Source organism: Lepidochelys kempii, chromosome 3 (assembly GCF_965140285.1).
Source record: "Lepidochelys kempii isolate rLepKem1 chromosome 3, rLepKem1.hap1, whole genome shotgun sequence".
Taxonomy (NCBI): Eukaryota; Metazoa; Chordata; order Testudines; family Cheloniidae; genus Lepidochelys; species Lepidochelys kempii.
This window is the reverse complement of record NC_136382.1, coordinates 112,240,329-112,260,286: the sequence shown is the minus strand read 5'-3', so window position 1 is coordinate 112,260,286 and position 19,958 is coordinate 112,240,329. Positions and strand designations below refer to the sequence as shown.

General features: G+C 38.5%; 1 protein-coding gene across 3 annotated transcripts in view; it reads right to left on the bottom strand.

Moving 5' to 3' along the window:
* Positions 1-19,958, bottom strand: part of ADGB (androglobin) — a 224,461-nt gene that overhangs the window by 140,609 nt on the left and 63,894 nt on the right. For all 3 annotated transcript variants that reach the window (XM_073337563.2, XM_073337564.2, XM_073337565.2), the window contains 4 exons: positions 16,947-17,075; positions 9,733-9,827; positions 6,972-7,146; positions 5,149-5,239 (listed from right to left, as the gene is read on the bottom strand). In XM_073337563.2, coding sequence (XP_073193664.2) covers positions 5,149-5,239; positions 6,972-7,146; positions 9,733-9,827; positions 16,947-17,075 — 490 coding nt within the window. The remainder of the gene's footprint in view (positions 1-5,148; positions 5,240-6,971; positions 7,147-9,732; positions 9,828-16,946; positions 17,076-19,958) is intronic.

Below are 19,958 nucleotides of genomic sequence, written 5' to 3'. Positions count from 1 at the left end.
AATAATGTCTTAATATTTATATCTTTGATTAGGATTAAGGTTACAGATTAAAAATAGCTGCAATCCCAATTATGAGTCTAAATCCCTTACATCATTTAAAAACAGTATTACTTTAATAAAATGTTGATTTTCACTATATATTTTGGTAACTCCTTGTTAATTAAATCACAGGAGATTGAATTAGATGGTTGTCACAGAAACCTAATAGAAATAATTTCACCCTTGACAAAACAAGCTAAAGAGATCAGAAAGTAATTTATTAAAATATGAAAACATACTACAAAATTCTGCTAATCTGCAAATATTACAGCATTTTATTTATAATTATTACTCCATTTACTATTTCAACACTTTTCATTTATAGATATTTCTCCATTTTAAGGCAAATTGCTTAAGATACAGAATAAAAAATAAGTCAAGGAATTTTCATAATGTAGCATCTATATAATTCTTTTTTACAAATAAAAGGTAAGAAATTTCATCATCTCAATAATATTACAGAATTATATTATAAGACAATATTATATTATAAGACATAGTCATCACAATTGAGGACTACAATGTTGCCCCCTATGTCTGCTGCTGTGATCACTATCTGGGGGTTGGATTGTATAGCTGTCCTCTCGGCAGTGGAAGATTGTGGGGGATATAATGTTTGTTAAGGATTTCACAGCTGATTTCTTTCTTGAAGCAATAAACATGATGATCTAGTCTTTGTGGTTTCATCCACTGGGGGGAGTCCAGTCAGATGATTCTTCCAGTTCTCAACATTAGTATGGTTTCAGATTCTGTGATGGGGCAGAAGCTCAGTCCCTTAGGGAGTACAGATAATTCAGCTCCAGTTAGGGGTAATCTTATGCTTATCTGATGATAGTGGGGTGTCGTATAGTGTCCAAGTGGTAGGAACTGGTGTCATGGTTTCTCCTAGAGGTAATGTTCTGTGAGTCATGGAGTTGATTCCATTTTTTGCTTTTTGTGTTTAATGGCTATGCTACTGTGATGCCTTCTCAGGGCACGCTGGACTGTGAGTGACTTTGTTACACTCCTTCATGCTGGAGGCAAGGAAGTATCTTATGGAAGGTGTGTGTCAGGACCAGTGCAATACCAGCCTTTCAATCACTTCTGCCACACCACGGGACCTGACACCATACTAAAATGTGGAGAAGTAAAATAATTCTTTCCTTGACTCCTACTCAGACAATTATTTCATCACAAGGACAACACCACCCACAACCTTCACATCCCCACCGACACTCATAAGACAGAAGAATCATCTGACTGGACATCCCACAATGGACAAAACCATACATAAAAAAGCATTAAATAATGTTAAGGTTGCAAATTTAAGCAACTTAGAAGTCAGGAAATGCCAGTATTAAGGTTGCCTTTGCAATCTTAATTCAACCCCCCTGTGTGTAAGCATTATGATAGTCTTTCATTGCACAATCACATACTATTTTTTTCACAGGATTCACAGTGCTGACTAAATGAGCAGCTAGTCTTTTCTTTTAGCCTCATCATTCACTGTATTACCCCCATGCATTATTTACTAACCACAATCCAAGCCCTGCACTGACTACATAATTATTATTTTTCTCATGGGCTTCTGTGGTACTCTCATGATAGTATCTTAGTTCTTTACAAACATTAATGAATTCATGTTCATAACACCTCTGTGAAGTAAAGTGGTAGTACTGTCCCTATTTTACACTATGAGAAACTGAGGACAGAGATTAAAAGCAAAACTGTTAAATATATTCACTGATTTTGGGTGTCCAATTTGAAAGGCCTAGCACCTGACTTTTTAAAATACCTAACATTTTACAGCACTTAATATATTCAGAGCAAAGCTTCCAGTTATGTCTGTTGCAGTTGTGAGTGCTTCGCACAAGCTGAGCACCTGAAAATGAGAAACATATAGTGGTCACCTGCGGAAATTTTGGTCTACATGACTTGATCAGCATCACACAGGCACTCTGTAACAGAGATAGGGACAGAACTCAAAACTCCATTTAGCTGGCTTAACCATGAGACCATCCTCTTTCTTTCTGCAATCCCTGCCTCAGGGTAGGTCTACACTTACAGCATGTACAGAACAGACACTGCATGCCCAGTTAGCATGGGTATAAATAGCAGTGTAGACAGTGAGGCACTGCTTAGGCAAGTAGAGTAGAGTGCCCTAAATGTCTGAACCCTACTGTATATACCCTACACAGCTCTCTACCCACTCAAACAGTGCCTTCCACATCTCCACTGCTAATTTTAGCAGTATAACATCCCATTGCCAGAGACTTTCATTGCCATATGTAGATAAGTGTGGATTTAGCCTGCCTTTCACAGCAGTGTGTAGCTACATGTATCCTACACACCACTGCAAGTGTAGACAAGGTCTCATTCATAATACACCTTCCAACTTCTGCAACAAATGAAGCAGATGTCCTACGGACAACAGTTTCCTTCACTGCACAACTCTGATTTATCCCCAGAGCAAGTGTCCATCCTTTAGTCTGCGGAAGAGAAGAATGAGGGGGGATTTGATAGCTACTTTTAACTACCTGAGAGGGGGTTCCAAAGAGGATGGCTCTAGACTGTTCTCAGTGGTAGCAGATGACAGAACAAGGAGTAATGGTCTCAAGTTGCAGTGGGGGAGATTTAGGTTGGATATTAGGAAAAACTTTTTCACTAGGAGGGTGGTGAAACACTGGAATGTGTTACCTAGGGAGGTGGTGGAATCTCCTTCCTTAGAAGTTTTTAAGGTCAGGCTTGACAAAGCCCTGGCTGGGATGATTTAATTGAGGATCGGTCCTGCTTTGAGCAGGGGGTTGGACTAGATGACCTCCTGAGGTCCCTTCCAACTTTGATATTCTATGATTCTAAATGAGGCAGGGGTCCTATGGAAAAAACAGTATGTGACCATGTAATTTAAGACTGCATCAAAATGCATACACATAAGGGGACTGAATTAAAGTTGCACAGATAGCTTTAATACTGGTATTTCCTAACTTTTAACTGCTTGACTTTGCAACCTTAATGTTCTTTTAATTTGGTGCTTTTCAATGTAATAAAGTATATGGTGGTAGAATTCTTCATGAAAGTACAAAGGAAGGGACCTGTTAGGAGAGAAGCATTGTTAGCCAGCCTGCTCTCTGTGCCTGGACATTTATGTGAAGTTTTTTTATACTCGTGTACAAAAGTCTTTGCATGTGAGTTGAAACAGCTCAGCTTTCTAACCATGTTGAAGTATTTGTTACCAGCATTGCGGATGGGATAGCCTAATTTTGGCAATTAATTGATCTTTGACTATTTTAGCGGTAAATATGCCCAATGGGATGTTAGATGGGGTGGGATCTGAGTTACTACAGAGAATTCTTTCCTGGGTGCCTGGCTGGTGAGTCTTGTCCACATGCTCAGAGTTTAGCTGATCGCCATATTTGGGGTCGGGAAGGAATTTTCCTCCTGGGCAGATTGGCTGAAGTCTCGGGGGGGTTTTGCCTTCCTCTGCAGCATGGGGCACAGGTCAGTTGCTGGAGATTCTCTGCACCTTGAAGTCTTTAAACCACGATTTGAGTACTTCAGTAGCTCAGACATAGGTTAGGGGTTTGTTACAGGAGTGGATGGGTGAGATTTTGTGGCCTGCATTGTGTAGGAGGTCAGACTAGACGATCATAATGGTCCCTTCTGACCTTAAAGTCTATGATTCTAATTGGTTGAAAGAGGCACCTTTGCAAGCATGTTCTGGTATTATCTACCGCACTTGTGAAAACGTAACTTCAGGAGAAACAAATGGCCTGTTGCTCCATGTTATCCAAATGAAGCCAATGAATAGTTCTGAGCCAGCCTTGCAATGGTCTCTTTTGAAGTCTGGCTAGAGGAATGACATATGTGCAAGAGGCCATGAGGCTCAATAGAACTGAGAGAAAATCTGAAAGCTATCTGAAGATATTCTGGAGTAGAAGAATCATTCTGAGAAGTCTGAAACCTTTTTTCAGGAGAAAAATGGTGTCACAGATCTAGAATGTAGAACTGATTCCATGAGCTCCATGACTTGTGTCAATGTGAAAGGGACATCTTAGAGGTTCCATTCTTTGGCCCAATGACTCAAACAACTGGCAAAATGTCTTGAGGGCAGAGTGAAATCTCTGAGGCAAGTGGTCCTTTAATCAACAAATCATCGAGTTATGGGTTCTTTTTAAGAGTATAATCACCCCTTATAATTGAAGATCCTTGATGCATTGCCTTTCTGGCAAATCTAATATAAAGCTGAAAATGAAAACTGGCTTCCCACCTTTTCCTTTACATGTGACTAAAATAACCATCAGCAACTGCACCCTATACTGTACTTCAGGAAGAACACAGGCATAATTACCCCTCTACATTCTTCCTGAAGCTTCTAGCTAAGTGGAGGAAGAGGAGGAATTTAACAAAGAAGCAGACTGAGCAGTATCCATTTCTTCTATCATTTGGAGGTGATTTAAAGTGAATTAGTTCCTGAGGCCAATTTTCATATTCAGTTAAAAAATCACATATCACTCATAATTGAGGGGAAGATTATCTTAACATTTAATAACTCCTTAAACGTAAGAGGAACATTGAGCATCTCTATTGCAAATCCCACCTTTCAATACAATAAGAAAAGTAGAAAAGAAAAACAATCAAAATCTATTATAAGAAAATACTTACGGGGCCTGACCCAAGCCCTAATGAATTCAATAGAAAGACTCTATTGATTTCAATGGCCTTTGATGAAGCCCATAAACATTTGAAGAAAGAAAATTCCAACTTTTGGACCCAATAATCCATGGTGTGTCTAGTAGGGGTTTAGGGAAAAGAAAAGAACTGTTTGGCACACAGGTCAAAATAATGTAGGAAAGGTAAATGGAAAACATGTGTATTGAAAATTCTGGATTTCAATTGCTCCTAGACATTCTTAATTTAAAAAGGGATCATTTCTTATGCAATTACATCTCAGATAAAAGGTACAGGCCCTTGAGTGAGCAATGAAAGTAAACAACTGGTTTGCATATTATAGATAAACACAATACTTTGTGTTTATATTGGTTACATGATGAATGTTTAACAGAAATGTTAACACTCTTTCGGAACAAATAAGTGCATTCCCTTATTGTACAGGAAGTTTAATTTACTTACATATTTGTGGGTACTGCAATAGGAGTGACTCTATAATTCAGAAATGGGCTAGCAATCTCAATATACTGTTCAGGTTTCTTTATTATAGGTTCTGAAAAAATAAAAAAAGATTATTATGAGTTTTAAAACACTAAAACCAGTGATACTGTTCAAAATAAAAATTCACAAAGAAGGGTTAAGACTGTGGCTAGTTTTGGTACAATTCAAGGTGAAATCTGACATTACAAGGATAGCTGTATGTACTAAACCATTAAGTGATTTTTGAAAGTACAGCTTTCAAAAGATTTTAATTCAGCAGGACTTTTGAAATATGAAATGGACACTTCTACAGCTTGGTTGTGCAGTGTCATTACTATCCTTGAGAACCCTTTAAGCCCATATTAACATAGTTGCAGCTGAATTACCCCATAGCTCCCTGCAAGCAACCACCTAGTTCAGTTATTACCCCATCCTCAAGCAAACTGCAGCTGAAGTCAATACAAGTTTTCCAAGTAAGGAATTAAGGATTTGATTCATTTCAAATAAATAAATAGAATGCCTAAGATACTGAAAAAATCTGTCTTAGTTCATACCATCTACGTGCATGTTAATTAGACTTACCATTGCATTATTGTTAAATGTGAAAATTAATAATATTTCTAATGTAGAGTATTTTGAGAAAAAACTATTAAGGCCACAGTTTTAAGAGTGCATGCACACAATTAGAATAACTGAATAAAAATGGTCTATTAAATGTCTCATGAGTTATTTAAGGCAACTTCATGAATTCTTAGTGAAATACTGTTAGGCAATTTTTATTGCTAATATCTGATCTGCAAAACTCTCTAAAAAGACTTTAGCAGCAAGTCTATGAAAACCCTCTTAGACAATTATGAAGTTGCTATTGAGGAAATGTAAGCCCAAAAGATGGCATGTTTTAGAAAGGTAGGCCTCAGTTTCCTGTTCTGCCATTCCTGCAGATAGTGCAAGAATGGAAGGGAATGGTCAACGGTGCCTTTAAGTAAAGCACTGTGCACACACAGAGCTTATATCCTACAACGTACTGATTACTCTGAGCCTGAGCCAACAAGGGTAGGCCTACACTGCAGCTCTGAGCCTCCCAGCCAAGGTAGACACACTTGTGCAAGCGGGGCTCAATCTAACATGCTAAAAATAGCAGTATGGATGTTGCAGCTCCAGCACAGATTCAGGCTAGCCACCCGAGCTCAGACACAGAAGGCCGGTGGACCTGAGAGCCCGAGCTGATGACAGAGCCATCAACGTCCACACTGCAATTTTTAGCACACTAGTTCAAGCCTCGCTAGCGCAAGTCTGGCTATCTGGTGTTGGGAGGCTTGTGCCCAGCTGTAGTGTAGATATACAGTTTAACTTTAAGTATGTGAGTAGGACCAATAAAGTCAGTGGGACTATCCATATGCTTAAAGTAAAGCATGTGTTTAAGCGCTGTGCTAGCTGTCAACATCATGTCCCTATAGCTCTAATAATAATAAATAAATAATTTCTCAAAGCTTTCCAGTTTCTGTGTTCTCAGTTAAAAAGTGGTTAAGTCCATCACTGATTCTCTCCAAATCTTTAATTCAGGTTTGGGGATTTTTTCCAGATATGATGTATCCTGCCTCTCCCAAACACTCATTTATGAATGAATGGGGGGAAAGCCTTAAACAAGGGTGCAAAAATAAGGAGTGAAATTCAACTGTGATGTAACTCCACTGAAATTATATGCCAAGAGTTTCCACTACATTGGTTCAAAAGTGAAACACTAAGAACTTTAACTGTGATTCATAGTAAATTAAATATATTTTGTACAGTCTGAGCAGACAAACCTTGAGCTTCATCTGTCACAATAGTTTCTTTTTTCGGGCGGATCAGTTTCCATCGAGGAATTGGTGGTGGCTTTGGTGGAGCTATCAGAGGACAGGACCTAGTCCTAGTCACCAGCACAGGATGGCTATATATGTGGGAAAGTCCATACTGCCTCAACTTCTCAGAAGAATCAGCCTGCAAAATACAGAAGGATAAACTCAGTGACAGCAGTTCTCCTTTCCTATACTAAAAGAGCTAAGCAGTAAGCATACAGAATCTTGACAAAATATTAGATTTTAACATGAAATATTCAGTCAGCTCCTTGTTCCAAACATGTCTAGCAAAGATGACTGATCAGGAGTCAAAATTTAATGGCACATTTTTGGTTTAAATACATTTTATCGTATATAAAGGATTGATCATACAAAAGTTGTTTCAGCCACAACCATGCATTTTTCAGCTCTGGAGATAAACACAGAATGATATTGTGTCACAGCAGTGGAATGAAAAAAGGAGGAAGGCTGGCAACATTTTGTTTTAAAGATTTTTTGTTTAAAATGTTTTTCTGAAGCGTTCGCTAAAGCTTCGTGCTGACACCTACAAGGTGGCAGAGTTCTACTAAGCAACTGGCTTATTTAGGTGGCTCATGAAAACATCCATAATGTAAAGTTATTCTGCAGCAATATTTTTATATCAGAATTAGCCCTTTAATCTCGCTGTCTATTTTAGTACATGTGGTTGTATGTAAAGACACTACAGCTAGCCCGCATAACCATGACATAAGAGTAATTTTAGATACGGACATTGAGTGGTGCTCTTCCCATTTAAACAGTTATCTTCTAATATTTAAGTATATTCCTTCACTACTTAATGTTTAGTGTTAATATTTGGACATCTTCCTTTGTTTTTATTTTTATTTTTTTTTAGCTATGTATCTTCTGTTGTTCATTGAACAAACTAAACCAATTACTCATCTTTATTCTGCATTCCAACAAAAAGCCCCTCCCCGCCCCCGCGCATTGCTCCCGCTCATTGTCTAACATCCCTGGAACTCCACTAGTTCTGCAGCAATTACTGTGATTGTCAGTGTGACTGCAAATAAAGAGAAATCAAGCCAGAATGCAAAAAAAGATCCATAAGCAACCTCATCAGTTTGATGTGATGTTTTCTCCTGGACATATAACATGCAGGAGTGGTGGCTGGGGAAGCACACATTTAAACAGACAGTACTTAACATGTAAGAAGCAAAGCCACCTGGTGTTTAGAAATGATTCTGCACTTCAGCAAACCAGTTTAGCTACTTTACTGTAGATCTTGGCAGATAACTGTTGCCAAGATACATACTAGAGTGATACCAAACTATTGATTTTTCCCCCTTTTATTTGAATAACTCTGCATTCTTTCTGTAGACAGCCAAAACACAGCTATACAAGCATTGGGAGAGCACACACCAATAAAGTAGGCCAAAAGAGAAAAATGCAAAAATCATGAACTGAACTGAATGACAAAACTCCCATTGACTTTAATGGGGCCAGGATCTCACCCAAGTAATTAAACTAATCTTACAAAATATGATTACTTTCAATGGTGGATTTCTGGGTTTCCAAACATGGTCTGAACAAGGCTTGCCTAAAAGATGTCCAGAAGAAATAGTATATTTCTATATTTACACCCCCTAGACTACCATTCATTCATGAGTCTACTAAATGACCATCTCTGACAAATGTCTAAATGACATCTCAGACCTGCCTTATCACACCTGTGTATCACACCTCTTTTGTGGTGATCTCTGCCACATTAGGGATTGAGGCCAAAACCAGGAATTAGACTTGACCCTCCATATGGCAGGAGAGAATGCAACCACTAAACCACAACTTCCAAACTGCTTTCTGATTACTATAAATTAGCAGTAGTATAGAGAAACTGTGCTAAACACATAAATTATATAGGATTAAATTACAGTGGTCTTTCTAGTAACACAATACTATTTAAACAAAGAACACAATCCTGCGTCCAACTGATATTAAACACAGTTAATTCAAAACAGTCTCATAAAAGCACTGCCAGACATTTCTTTATTCTGTGAAGACTAATAATCTTTAAGTGCTCTAATTATTAGTAATAAGAATCAAATTGAAAAGAAAATTTGTTTTTATTCCTTACATCTAAAGCTAAGGTTTCAAGAAATCCTTCCCTCTCCACCATACAAATAGCTTTTGGGCTGGATGAGAGAACTAATTGTAAATATATTAACAAGTTACAACTCCCTTTATTTTTATTTTTCTGCAGAAACAAGAAATGTAACATCTGCCACCCACTTACTTTCACCAGTCACAACAACAATCACAGCTTAAATGGGCACAGATTGGCTATTTTCTGTTTTATACTAGTTTATTAGAAATTATGAGTTAATTGTACTAAAAAAACTGAATTCAATTTTTCAAGGAGCTCTTACAGTAATTAGGCTTATTTTTTTCATTAATATCCCATCTTGCCTTTTTTTAATCTAACAAGATTTAGTCTAGCCCTCATTAGCCCAAAGTATACTGACTAACACAAGAACTCAAGAGTCAGAAGTGAAAAATGTGGTAAAACTGATTGCTAGAGCTGTGGAGAGAAATAGAGATTTAAAGATTAAAAGAAATGTATTCAGCATTGAAATATAAATTGAACTGAACAGTCATTTCCTGGGGAATGTTTTTTTTAAAATGAACTTGTGACAAAATAAATATCTTAATTGTGAAATAGTTATTTGTTTTTCCTAAGAGAACAAAGCCTTACCATTTGCCCCAAAACAAAGATCTTCTCTTCAGACAAATGGAGAGGTACATAGCTAGCACACACCACCATTTGTGGCACTGTCGGCACTGGAGAGCCTAGAAGAGAGAACACTGTATTAATATGGCTTAGAACAAGACAAAAACAAAACAAATTATGAAGTACATAACACCAAATGGTTCTAATTCCCTGTGGAACACCGTGTTCTATAATTAGAGTATGATTGGAATATTTAAGTGAGGAGAAGTGCTTGATAGACTCTCCATTGAAAAGGAACCATTTCTGGAAAAGCCCCATTGTTTTGGTCCAATGCAATTTAGTGTGTTAATACCTTTTAAATATTTTGCTTGCATTACACAAAATAGATAGCAGACAGGCTGTTGGTCAGAAAGTAACTTTAGTGATTGGTCCACAGGAGATACTCCTTTTATGTTTTCCCCCCAAATGTTAAAAATATTGGTACTGAGATGCCACAGCACACTATATAAATGCCTAGACAGATAAGAGAAGGTATGTGTCCACTACAAAATTTTGTTAACCTAAGTTATGTTAACGTACAGCCACTGCAGAAATTAAAATCACTTTTGAATGTCCACACTGCTGACACGAAGAGCATAATGTACGTCCTCACCAGGAGAGCTTGCACTGATTTAACTGTCAGTGTAGGGCTTTGTGGGACAGCTTCTGAAAGGTAGCAACAGTCAATGTAAGCAATGCAGTGTTCACACTGACACTGTGTCATCTTAACTATATCAACATTGAATCCTTCCCTTTCGTGTAGGTAAAGTTAAGTCGGTGTAGGGGGCAAGTTACATCGGCAGGAGCGATATTTTAGTATCTTTAGTGCCTTACATCAACTTAACTATGAGGTGTAGACCAGGCCTTAGAAATGTAATCTGGACTATATAAATGGTCCAAAATCAACAGGAGCTGTTTCTTCCTATTTCACTTTCCCAGTCTGTGGGCGTGTGTGCTGCGTGTTTGAACTGATTGGCCATGGCTTGATCCCTGTCTTCCATGGGTATTTTTTGCTCATGTAGTGATGTAATAGAATATACCTGTGTTCACACCCCACACACTATTGCAATTATTTTTGTACAATTTGCTGATCAATAATATCATGACAAAATGCATGTAGCAGTATTATATGTGAAGCTATAAACATAAGCTGAAATCATGACTAAAAGTATGTTTTCCAGATAAGTCTGGGGAGTGGCCAAACCAGTTCTTCGGAGACAAAAAGGCAAGCTGACAACTCAGCCAGGTGTAAACAAGGCTGATGGACCATTTCCTGCTAAGTGGTCATTCTTTGTCAGGAAAGGGGATAGGGGTATAAATCTACAATTTAGCAAAGAAACAGCATGGAGTTTCCTTCCACAAAGGCTGCTTGTCACCTTGCTCCCAGCTAGAAATGCTTCTCAAAGGGGAGGACAGAACTATAAAAAGCAGGGGTCAACACCCCCGCCCATCACATTCACTGCGCATGAAGAGACAAAGAAAGCAGCCTTCGGACATAGAATCATAGAATATCAGGGTTGGAAGGGACCCCAGAAGGTCATCTAGTCCAACCCCCTGCTCAAAGCAGGACCAATTCCCAGTTAAATCATCCCAGCCAGGGCTTTGTCAAGCCTGACCTTAAAAACCTCTAAGGAAGGAGATTCTACCACCTCCCTAGGTAACGCATTCCAGTGTTTCACCACCCTCTTAGTGAAAAAGTTTTTCCTAATATCCAATCTAAACCTCCCCCACTGCAACTTGAGACCATTACTCCTCGTTCTCATGTGTTCTCATGTGGTGAGAAAACTTTGCTTTGAATATAATATAGTTTAAGTTAGGCACCAATAAGAGTTATCTTTATTTTTCTTGTAACCACTTCTGATTTTTATGCTTCATTACTTGTACTTACCTAAAATCTCTTTGTAGCTAATAAAATTGCTTTACTGTTTTATCTAATTCAGTGTGTTCAAAACTGAAGTGTCTGGGTAACCCCATCTGTGATAACAAGTTGAGTGCATATTATTCCCTTAAAGGAAAATGGACTCAATAAATTTGTACTGTCTAGGCGAGGGATGAGCAGTACAGGACATATGTTTCTGGGGAGAAATCTGGGACTGGGAGTGTGTTGGGGTCATTCTGTGGTAATCTTTATGGCTGTTAAGAGCCATGGTGTGGCTGTCTGGCTGTAGCACACACAGAGACATGGTTGGGAACATGTTGGAGGCTGTTTGTGAGCAGTCCAGGTTGGAGGCTACAGCAGCAAGGCATTGTAAAGGGCACCCCAAGTTACAGGGCATGGGTGACAGCTATTCATTGGTCTGGATTGTACCCTGGTATGTCACAAGTGATATATCGGTTTGCAAGATAGAAACAGGGATCCATTACTCTTCTAGTTCTAGTGAGTTTCCAGCTATGTAAGTTGACAGGAAGTGTAGCCTTCTATGTGCTTTTAAAATCTTTCTTTCTGGAAGGTATGCAAAGCTTTCAATACTTTTCTTCAATACCGTAGAAAACCTCCAATTCTTGAATGTCCCTTCTGAAATCCCTTTAAATTCAACATCTCTGTAAAATTTCAGTGGTTGGTGAATGCTCCAGTTGGTCCTTAATATCTCTCTCCACACGCTTGTGACTCCCATGTTAGCCACAGCTGTTGTGTTAGCTATGGGTTTCATTTGTTTAAAAGCAATAATGCATTTGGGCTTGATCTCAGTCCCTTGCAGACATATTGGACCTATTACAAAAGCAACACTAGCAGCTCCAATATTCAACATTACAGAACAGTAAATGCCACAAGCCAGACCAATTTCAGCTCATGTGAGAAAACATTTTACTCAAATAATCAGTACTTCATCAAATACCAGGTGGAGCCTAAAGCTGCAAAACCAAGTCCAGATGGACTGTGAAACAACATGTATACAGGGCACTGAACAAATTATTGGAGCATGTAAATCATTAACAGATTGCTTTATCATATCCATTTTAACATTAATAGAATATTAAAAAAATATACTGACTGCTTTTAAAAATGAAACAATATTTTATTTTTTCTCACTGTACAAAAACTAAGGGGGAAATTTATTCTTCTGTAAAGTAGCATGAAATCGATGTCTGTGAATTTGGTTAAAATTGATAACATTGCTAAATGTGAATTATTAGGCGAAAAGTGTTACAACCTACAGCATTACTAAAATGTTTAGCCCCAGCAATGCCTATCATTTAGATCTGTCACTGAAGATTTACAAACTATTCAGGCAGCTGCTAAAGATTTGAGATATCAGCAGTTGCACAATTTTAGATCTTGCTGTTTTGTAAATTCATTCGGGGAACTCTACATTTTGAGCAAGCTCATTTTTTTCCCCATGAGAGTAAAAAAGCATTTACAATTAACTCAGGGAAAATTTGTATATTAAAAAGAAGGGCCAAAGGGTTTTTATTTTCAGGATTTATCAGGATTTTCTTCTCGGTCATTCTGAAATATTCACATGAACACAACATACACAGGTAAGACTTTTTAATACTAAAAGTATTAGGCTCTAATTTCAACCTGTGAGTGAAAACTTTAACTATTCTCCACAGATAAAAGGCAAACTGTAAGAATATCAAGGCTCTTTTTATACCTATTAACTACCTAAGGTACTTACACTTCCCCCATTATCAAAGTATCTGTGTACCTCAATCTTTTACTGTATTATTTCTCTCAATACACCTGTGACAGAGAAATACTACTGTCCCTATTTTACAGATGAGAAACTGAGGCACAGAGAGACTGACTTGCCCAAGATCAGTCAGGAAGTCTGTAGCAGAGCAAAGTCTCCCAAGTCCCATGCTAGTACCCTAACTACTGGAACATACTTTCTCTCTGGGACTATTAAGGCTATTCAGAAACATCAACAAAGATAAGGAATTGTCCAGAAGCCTAGTGGAGCTGGGCTTGATCAACGGTGACTAGAGCAAAGGACATAGCTAGTGGGTGAAATCATTGTCACTGGATAGTAAGGAGAATGAGGAGATCTGTGAACTGTTGGGGCCCTGGTTTGCTAGAATCTAAGACATTTCTGAAAGGTGGGAAGGGCCTCTGATAACTGTCATATATAAAGCTGACCATTAATCTTACTTTTCAATATTTTGTCTTCCCAGCACTGGTTTGACCAAGGGGTCCTTTCTCATTCTAAGCAGTAATTATGAAAATTGCTGATCAATAATAAACAAGTGATTAGCATTTACCAAACATCCGTACATTAATGTATCTGAACCAACAAGGCTAAACTTAAAATAAAGTAGTAAAGACCAAATGACTGAATGGACTCATGTAATGAAGACAGAAATTCTTTTGTAATTCTAAAAAGTAAAATGTAAACTTTATCAAGAGTTATTTGACAGCAACGTAGGAAGGATTCATGCTCATCTGAAAAGTACAGGAGATCAGGACCTTTGGAGTCCTCAAGCTCAAATGTGCAGCTGAGGAAAATTTTGCTGAAATGAAAGAGCAATTTCGTGCTGCTCCAGGTGAGATAATGCCATGGCTGCACAATGATCTTTTAGGTTCCATTCCAAGATTTCCAGCAGTAATTCAGAAACCTTCTGCAATCACCACGAGCCTCATGGTTCTGAATCTGAATCCTGGATTCATTCTTAACACCCAACCTAGGCATTTCCATCTTCTTTTTTGATAACTTTGGAGATGAAGGGTTTTCAGCTCTCTGATGAACCTCAGCATTTGTTTTAAGTTCATTCCATTTCATACCTAGTATTTTCCTAAGCCTTTGCTTTCATACTGATGTCATTCAGGAGCAGTCTCTGTTCATCTTTGACACCCAGAACATAGCAAAGATCAATTGATGATTATGCCTCTAAACTAAAAGGCGAACACTTGAATTTATTAGGAGAGTTGCAACCTCTTTTATGCTAACATGGTTTTCCATGCAGCACAAACTCAGCAATTAAAAAAAAAGTGAGTGAAGCACTTTGCCCTGGGTATACTCTTTCAGATAACTTTAAATGTGAGGGCCAATACTACATGTGGCAAGTGAAGAAAAAAGAAGACTGAGAATAATCAATACTGAAATTAATACAGGATGGTTGGTCAAACAAGCAATGTTTCGATAATGACTAAAAGCATTCACATAAGGAAAATGTCCTTAATGCTATTGATACTATGTGTGAAAAGAAACACAGAGAGTACTATATGGTGTTCAGCACACTATTTCAACCTCATTGGGAACGAAGTACGATCTACCAGAGTATTAAGCAGCATGAAAGTTCCAAATTCTTCTGTAATCACAGCCATAGCTGATAGAATTAAAAGGGAGGATAGATGTCCCAGCTTTTCAACATTTGTGAAGAAGATTGTGTCAGTCTCCTATATACATATATGGGAAGTAAAATTATGGAAGACAGGAGAACTGAATTCAAGACTTTGTCAAAAACATTAAAATTTAATACTCTCATTTTCTTCACAGCCAACCAATCTTATATCCCCCCTCTTCCCCCCCCCCAAAAAAAATCTTACAGACTCCTTCTTTACAAGTTTCAGGTTTAGTTGCTTTTTATTTTCTAGTCTATCCAGGTTCTTATCACCCATTTACTATGTATCTGAACATGTATTCCGGAGTGGGACTTTCAGGCTCAGCTCCGGTTCTTTTCACCTTGCTAATGCCTCCACAACATGTTTTAATTTTTGCCCTGAGCTAGCTTTCCTAGCTCTTCATTCTTGCAGCTCTTTATATGTCTCTTGTGCTACTTCTCATTGTTAAAAAATCTCAGGTTTTTGATATCTGAAAATTCAAGATAGAATAGCTCTACCCCCATTCCCTGTTCCCATTTCCCCCCCCACACACACACTTCCTGATTGACTGCAGACTATATAGTAAAACTTGAGTTCTGCTTAGCTATACCTTAACCAATCATTTTCCTGAAATTTAAATAACCAACCCTAACATATTGTAACATGGTTATGTAACCAATTATATCTCACCACCTTCATTAGTTTACACCCAGCAAAATTAATTATACAGCAGACAGGAACAATCACAGAACCAGACAGAGATTATACAGACAAACAATAGCAAAGTGGAAACTATAATGACAAAACAATACAGAAGTGAGGATTTCACATCCAAGCTATTGATAAGTGAGTTCTTGCCAGACAGGATGCTATCAAACTAAGTTTCCTTTTACATCTTCTAGGCACTTCCCTTTCTCTGGAGGTGATAGGCATTAACAGGACAGGACTGTATTCCAAACAGCCCAATAGCACCTTATTTCAATGTGACTAGTTTGGAATGTGAGGAGGTGACTGGTCACTTCCCAGCTTATGGCTGCCTCTGTTGCTTAGCCAAAGGCCTTAGCCTAAGAACAGGGCCTCAGACTGTCACAGTAAGAGAAGGACCTTACACCAGCAGACAGTGATTTTGATTCTTTCTTTTATACCTCTATAACTAGCCAAGCGATAAGAATACACCTAAATTCTTGGAGTATAGGCCTTTACTGACAGGCCTGAATATCTATATCCTAACAGTAATAACAGCCCTTTATTTACTCTCATGGAACAAAAGTCTCTCACGTGTATTATGATTGCATTTCATCTGGTCTCTGAAGTAGGCCTGAGACCAAAAGGTACTTTGATTCCACCAGACATGGAATCTGAATCGGTTTCCTCCTCCATTTCTTCTTTGCACCCATCTGTCTCTTCTTCATCTTCATCTTCACACCACCAATTGTCTCTTCTCCTTTAATGTAATAGCAGCAACGACAAAAACCTTCTAGGAACGTTGCCTCTTGACCACTATTTGGTGATTTTGCCTGTCCTTTTATTGATCTAATAAAACCTCCAATATGTTCCAGTTCACTGAGACCTGTTTCTTCCCTCCTTTCCATATTTAAACATACCATCACACTATTAAGGCATTTGTTTTTCTCTTTCCATAATGTGCTTTAATGCTGATCCCTCTTGCCTTTTGCTGGCCCAGAAGTGAGTCTGTCACACTTCCACAACTATTAAACTGATGTACAAGAAGAGCTATTTTTTCAAATAAATTTTAAAGTTTGTAATTATTTTACTCCACTAACAGTGAACATAAATCAGATGTCAAACTAACAAGCTTCCTGCTGGTTGTTGATGACAAACAACTATACACAATACCTTCATAGTTGTAAAAAAAACAACAACAACCACCACCACCACCCCAACTGATTAAATTCTACGAGCATTTATAACTTACTCTCAATAAAGGACTGAAGGGAACTCTGAATGTCTGTAGTAATTCGTGCAGAATGAGGTGCTGACTTGTTTTTTTCTTTTTCACCATCTCTACTTTTCTTCTTTCCAATTTCTCTTTGTTCCAGCTTATCTACCAAACAGAATAAAAAGTATATATTTTCTTTTCCTTGTAATGCCTTTAAATCATGAAACCTCATGGTCTTATCAGTATTTCAGGTAAGCTTTTTAAAAGAAAAAGAGTAAAATTCTTGCTAAGTAGAATAGATTGAGAAAGCACAGTAAAGACAAAGGCTATGTCTTCATTGTCGAAAAAGGTGTGTTTTTACATCAAGACAGAAACCTCAATGTAAAAATCCTAGTGTAAACAAGGCACTGTAGTTTTTACATTAATGGAACTGATGAGGGAAAATGGGCAACCTTAATTCTGGCATTTAACTTTTGAGTGCTTGACTTTCTTTCCTTGACATAGACAGGTATGTGTCTGTGTGTGTGTGCACGTGCACGCGTGTGAGATATAGGTAGGTGTGTGTGTCTACACGTGCATGCATGTGAGAGTGTAATTTCCTGGGTTTTTTAAAAACCGAACAGATATTCCATCATGAGGGACCACATCATGGGTCATCAGCAAGGATGGAGCATTTAAATCCACCACACAGACCTGTGCCACTTGAACTAAGAGTAACTGATAGCAACAGGAGGTTGTCATACTCTGTGTGGACCAGCACTCGAGGAAGATGGGACACTTTACCAGAGGGTTTGCTGACACCAGAGGAATAGTGAGACTCAGGATCCTTGAATCTATTCCAGATTCTGTAAAGAGTATGCTTTCGTGGGCACATTCGCCTTACCTAGCCAGTTCAAGTCTTCACTTCTCAGGCTTTTAATCCCATTCCCAGTCTTCTTGCCCCCCAGTTACCCACATCCCAGATCTTAAATCTCTCTCTTTCCTCAACTGTGGTCTCTGGTCGCTCCACCCCCATATCATTGATCCCTATCCCGACAGGCTCCCAGTTCCAATCTTACTTGCCAGATTCCTCATCCGATCTCGGGCTCTCCCCACCTCCATTCCTCTCAGCTCCTTGGTCACCCTCTTTGCCCAGTCAGTCCCAGTTTTCCATCCCCACCCTGGGTCCTCATCAGATCCGTTTCCACTGACTACTGCCTCTGAGTCTCCACCCAATTCTGGACCCTGCTTCCACTCCCAGTCTCCTTGTCTAGACTCCAGTCCTCTCCTCCCCCAAGTCGCCACAGACTCCTTATCCCAATCAACTTCATCTGCTCCCTTCCCACAGGTCTGGCTCTTGTCTTCTCTGCAATTGACTCAGGCAGCTTCATTCCCCACGCTACCTGGATCAAGCAGGGTGATCAGAAGTCACTCTAGCTACAGTCCAGCTAGGCAGCTACTTAGGGTGATAGATTTCTGGACTGCTGCATATAAGTGCAGAATTGGCCCAGCTACTCCTCTGTCATCACGGAAGAGCAACTGGGCCAAACCTGAGTGATTCAACTGTTTTGGCCCGAATTTTCCAAAACAGTTCAGCATGAGGCACAAACCCAGCAGGAAAATTTCATCCAAATGGTTAAAGTTTGCCAAAAATATAATCAACTGGAAACATGGTGGTTATAATGGGAATTATAAAACAACCTTAATTACAGATGATCCTATCTACCCCATCTATAATAATAATATCAATAAAGAAGAGTTAGTCTCATAGGTTAATACCCTATTTCCATCACTGATACAAATCTGAGACTTCAGAAACTTTGCACTTTGAATTTTCAAAAGCAAATCATTTAAAAAATAAGTAATATATTTAAAGGGTGAGAATCTCTGTTGAACCTCTAAGAGGCGCAGTACAGAACTCACAGCTAAGGGGTGGAAGGACTGAAATGTCTTGAAGCCCGTGCTGTGTCCTCCTGATTATCAGCTGTTTCAAGGGCTGGAGTGGTCCCTGTTGTAATTTAGATAGGGGCTATGTTACAGCAGCCTCCCTGGGCTGCCCTACAGCTGACAGTGCTGCTCAGGATCTCTGCAACCCTATACCCTCAATCCTGCCTCTGGAACAACTGTGAAGCTTCCTATGTCAAGGCTGGAGAGAGGATCCTCAGAAGCCACCTGAGGCTATTTTCCACAGTTCCTGCACAATTGGAATTCTCCTCCAGCTAGATCCAGGGCTTTTCAAGTTCCTTGGCTTTACATCATTCTGGCTCTTTTCCTCAGTTCACAGGGACCAGAGAGGGGCTAACTCAGGATCTCACCTGTATCTTTAAGTTTAAGTTAGGGTAGGCAGTGAACACAGGATTCAGTCTATAGCTTGTGCTTTCTTATACAGAGTTGTTGCAGAACTACACATATGTTGTATTGTAAAAACTGAAGCTAACAGAAATAAGCATGAGAGCTAAACATTGCAGAATGACATTGTGGAATAAGTGCATTAGATAAGTAACGTTCCAGGTTTATTATTTAAATTCAAATGGGATTTTAAGGAAAATTGAATTCCAGAAATGTTAAATATATTAACTCGCCCTCAATACAATGAATAGAAAAGTTAGTTGCATTTTGATTTAAACCTGTATGAACAGTTATTTATATACACTCACATGTTCACAAAGATATACACAAAAACACTGCTATCTTCTTTCCTACTTTAAAAAATAAACAAAAACACTTTTGAAATTGCATGTTTGTGTTAATTTTAGTTTTCTGAGCTCCTTACAAGTAATCACCACCTTGTAACATCCATTATGAAATAGATACTAATGACAAGCTCTTTTTGGTCAGAATTATTCTTGGTCAATCACCTTAGGGCAAATTGTAACCTATATACTTGTTTCTTTCTACAAGGAATACGTTTCTATGGAAATGTCGATGTGCAAAACAGTGGAACATAGTGTTCTCCCACAAATGAATTAAAGGGAGAAGGTACTTCAAAAAATTAGCCCCAAACCTTGCTACCACTATGGTCAACAGTTAAAACTAGACTTACTCTGGATTTATACTGGTGTCACCAAC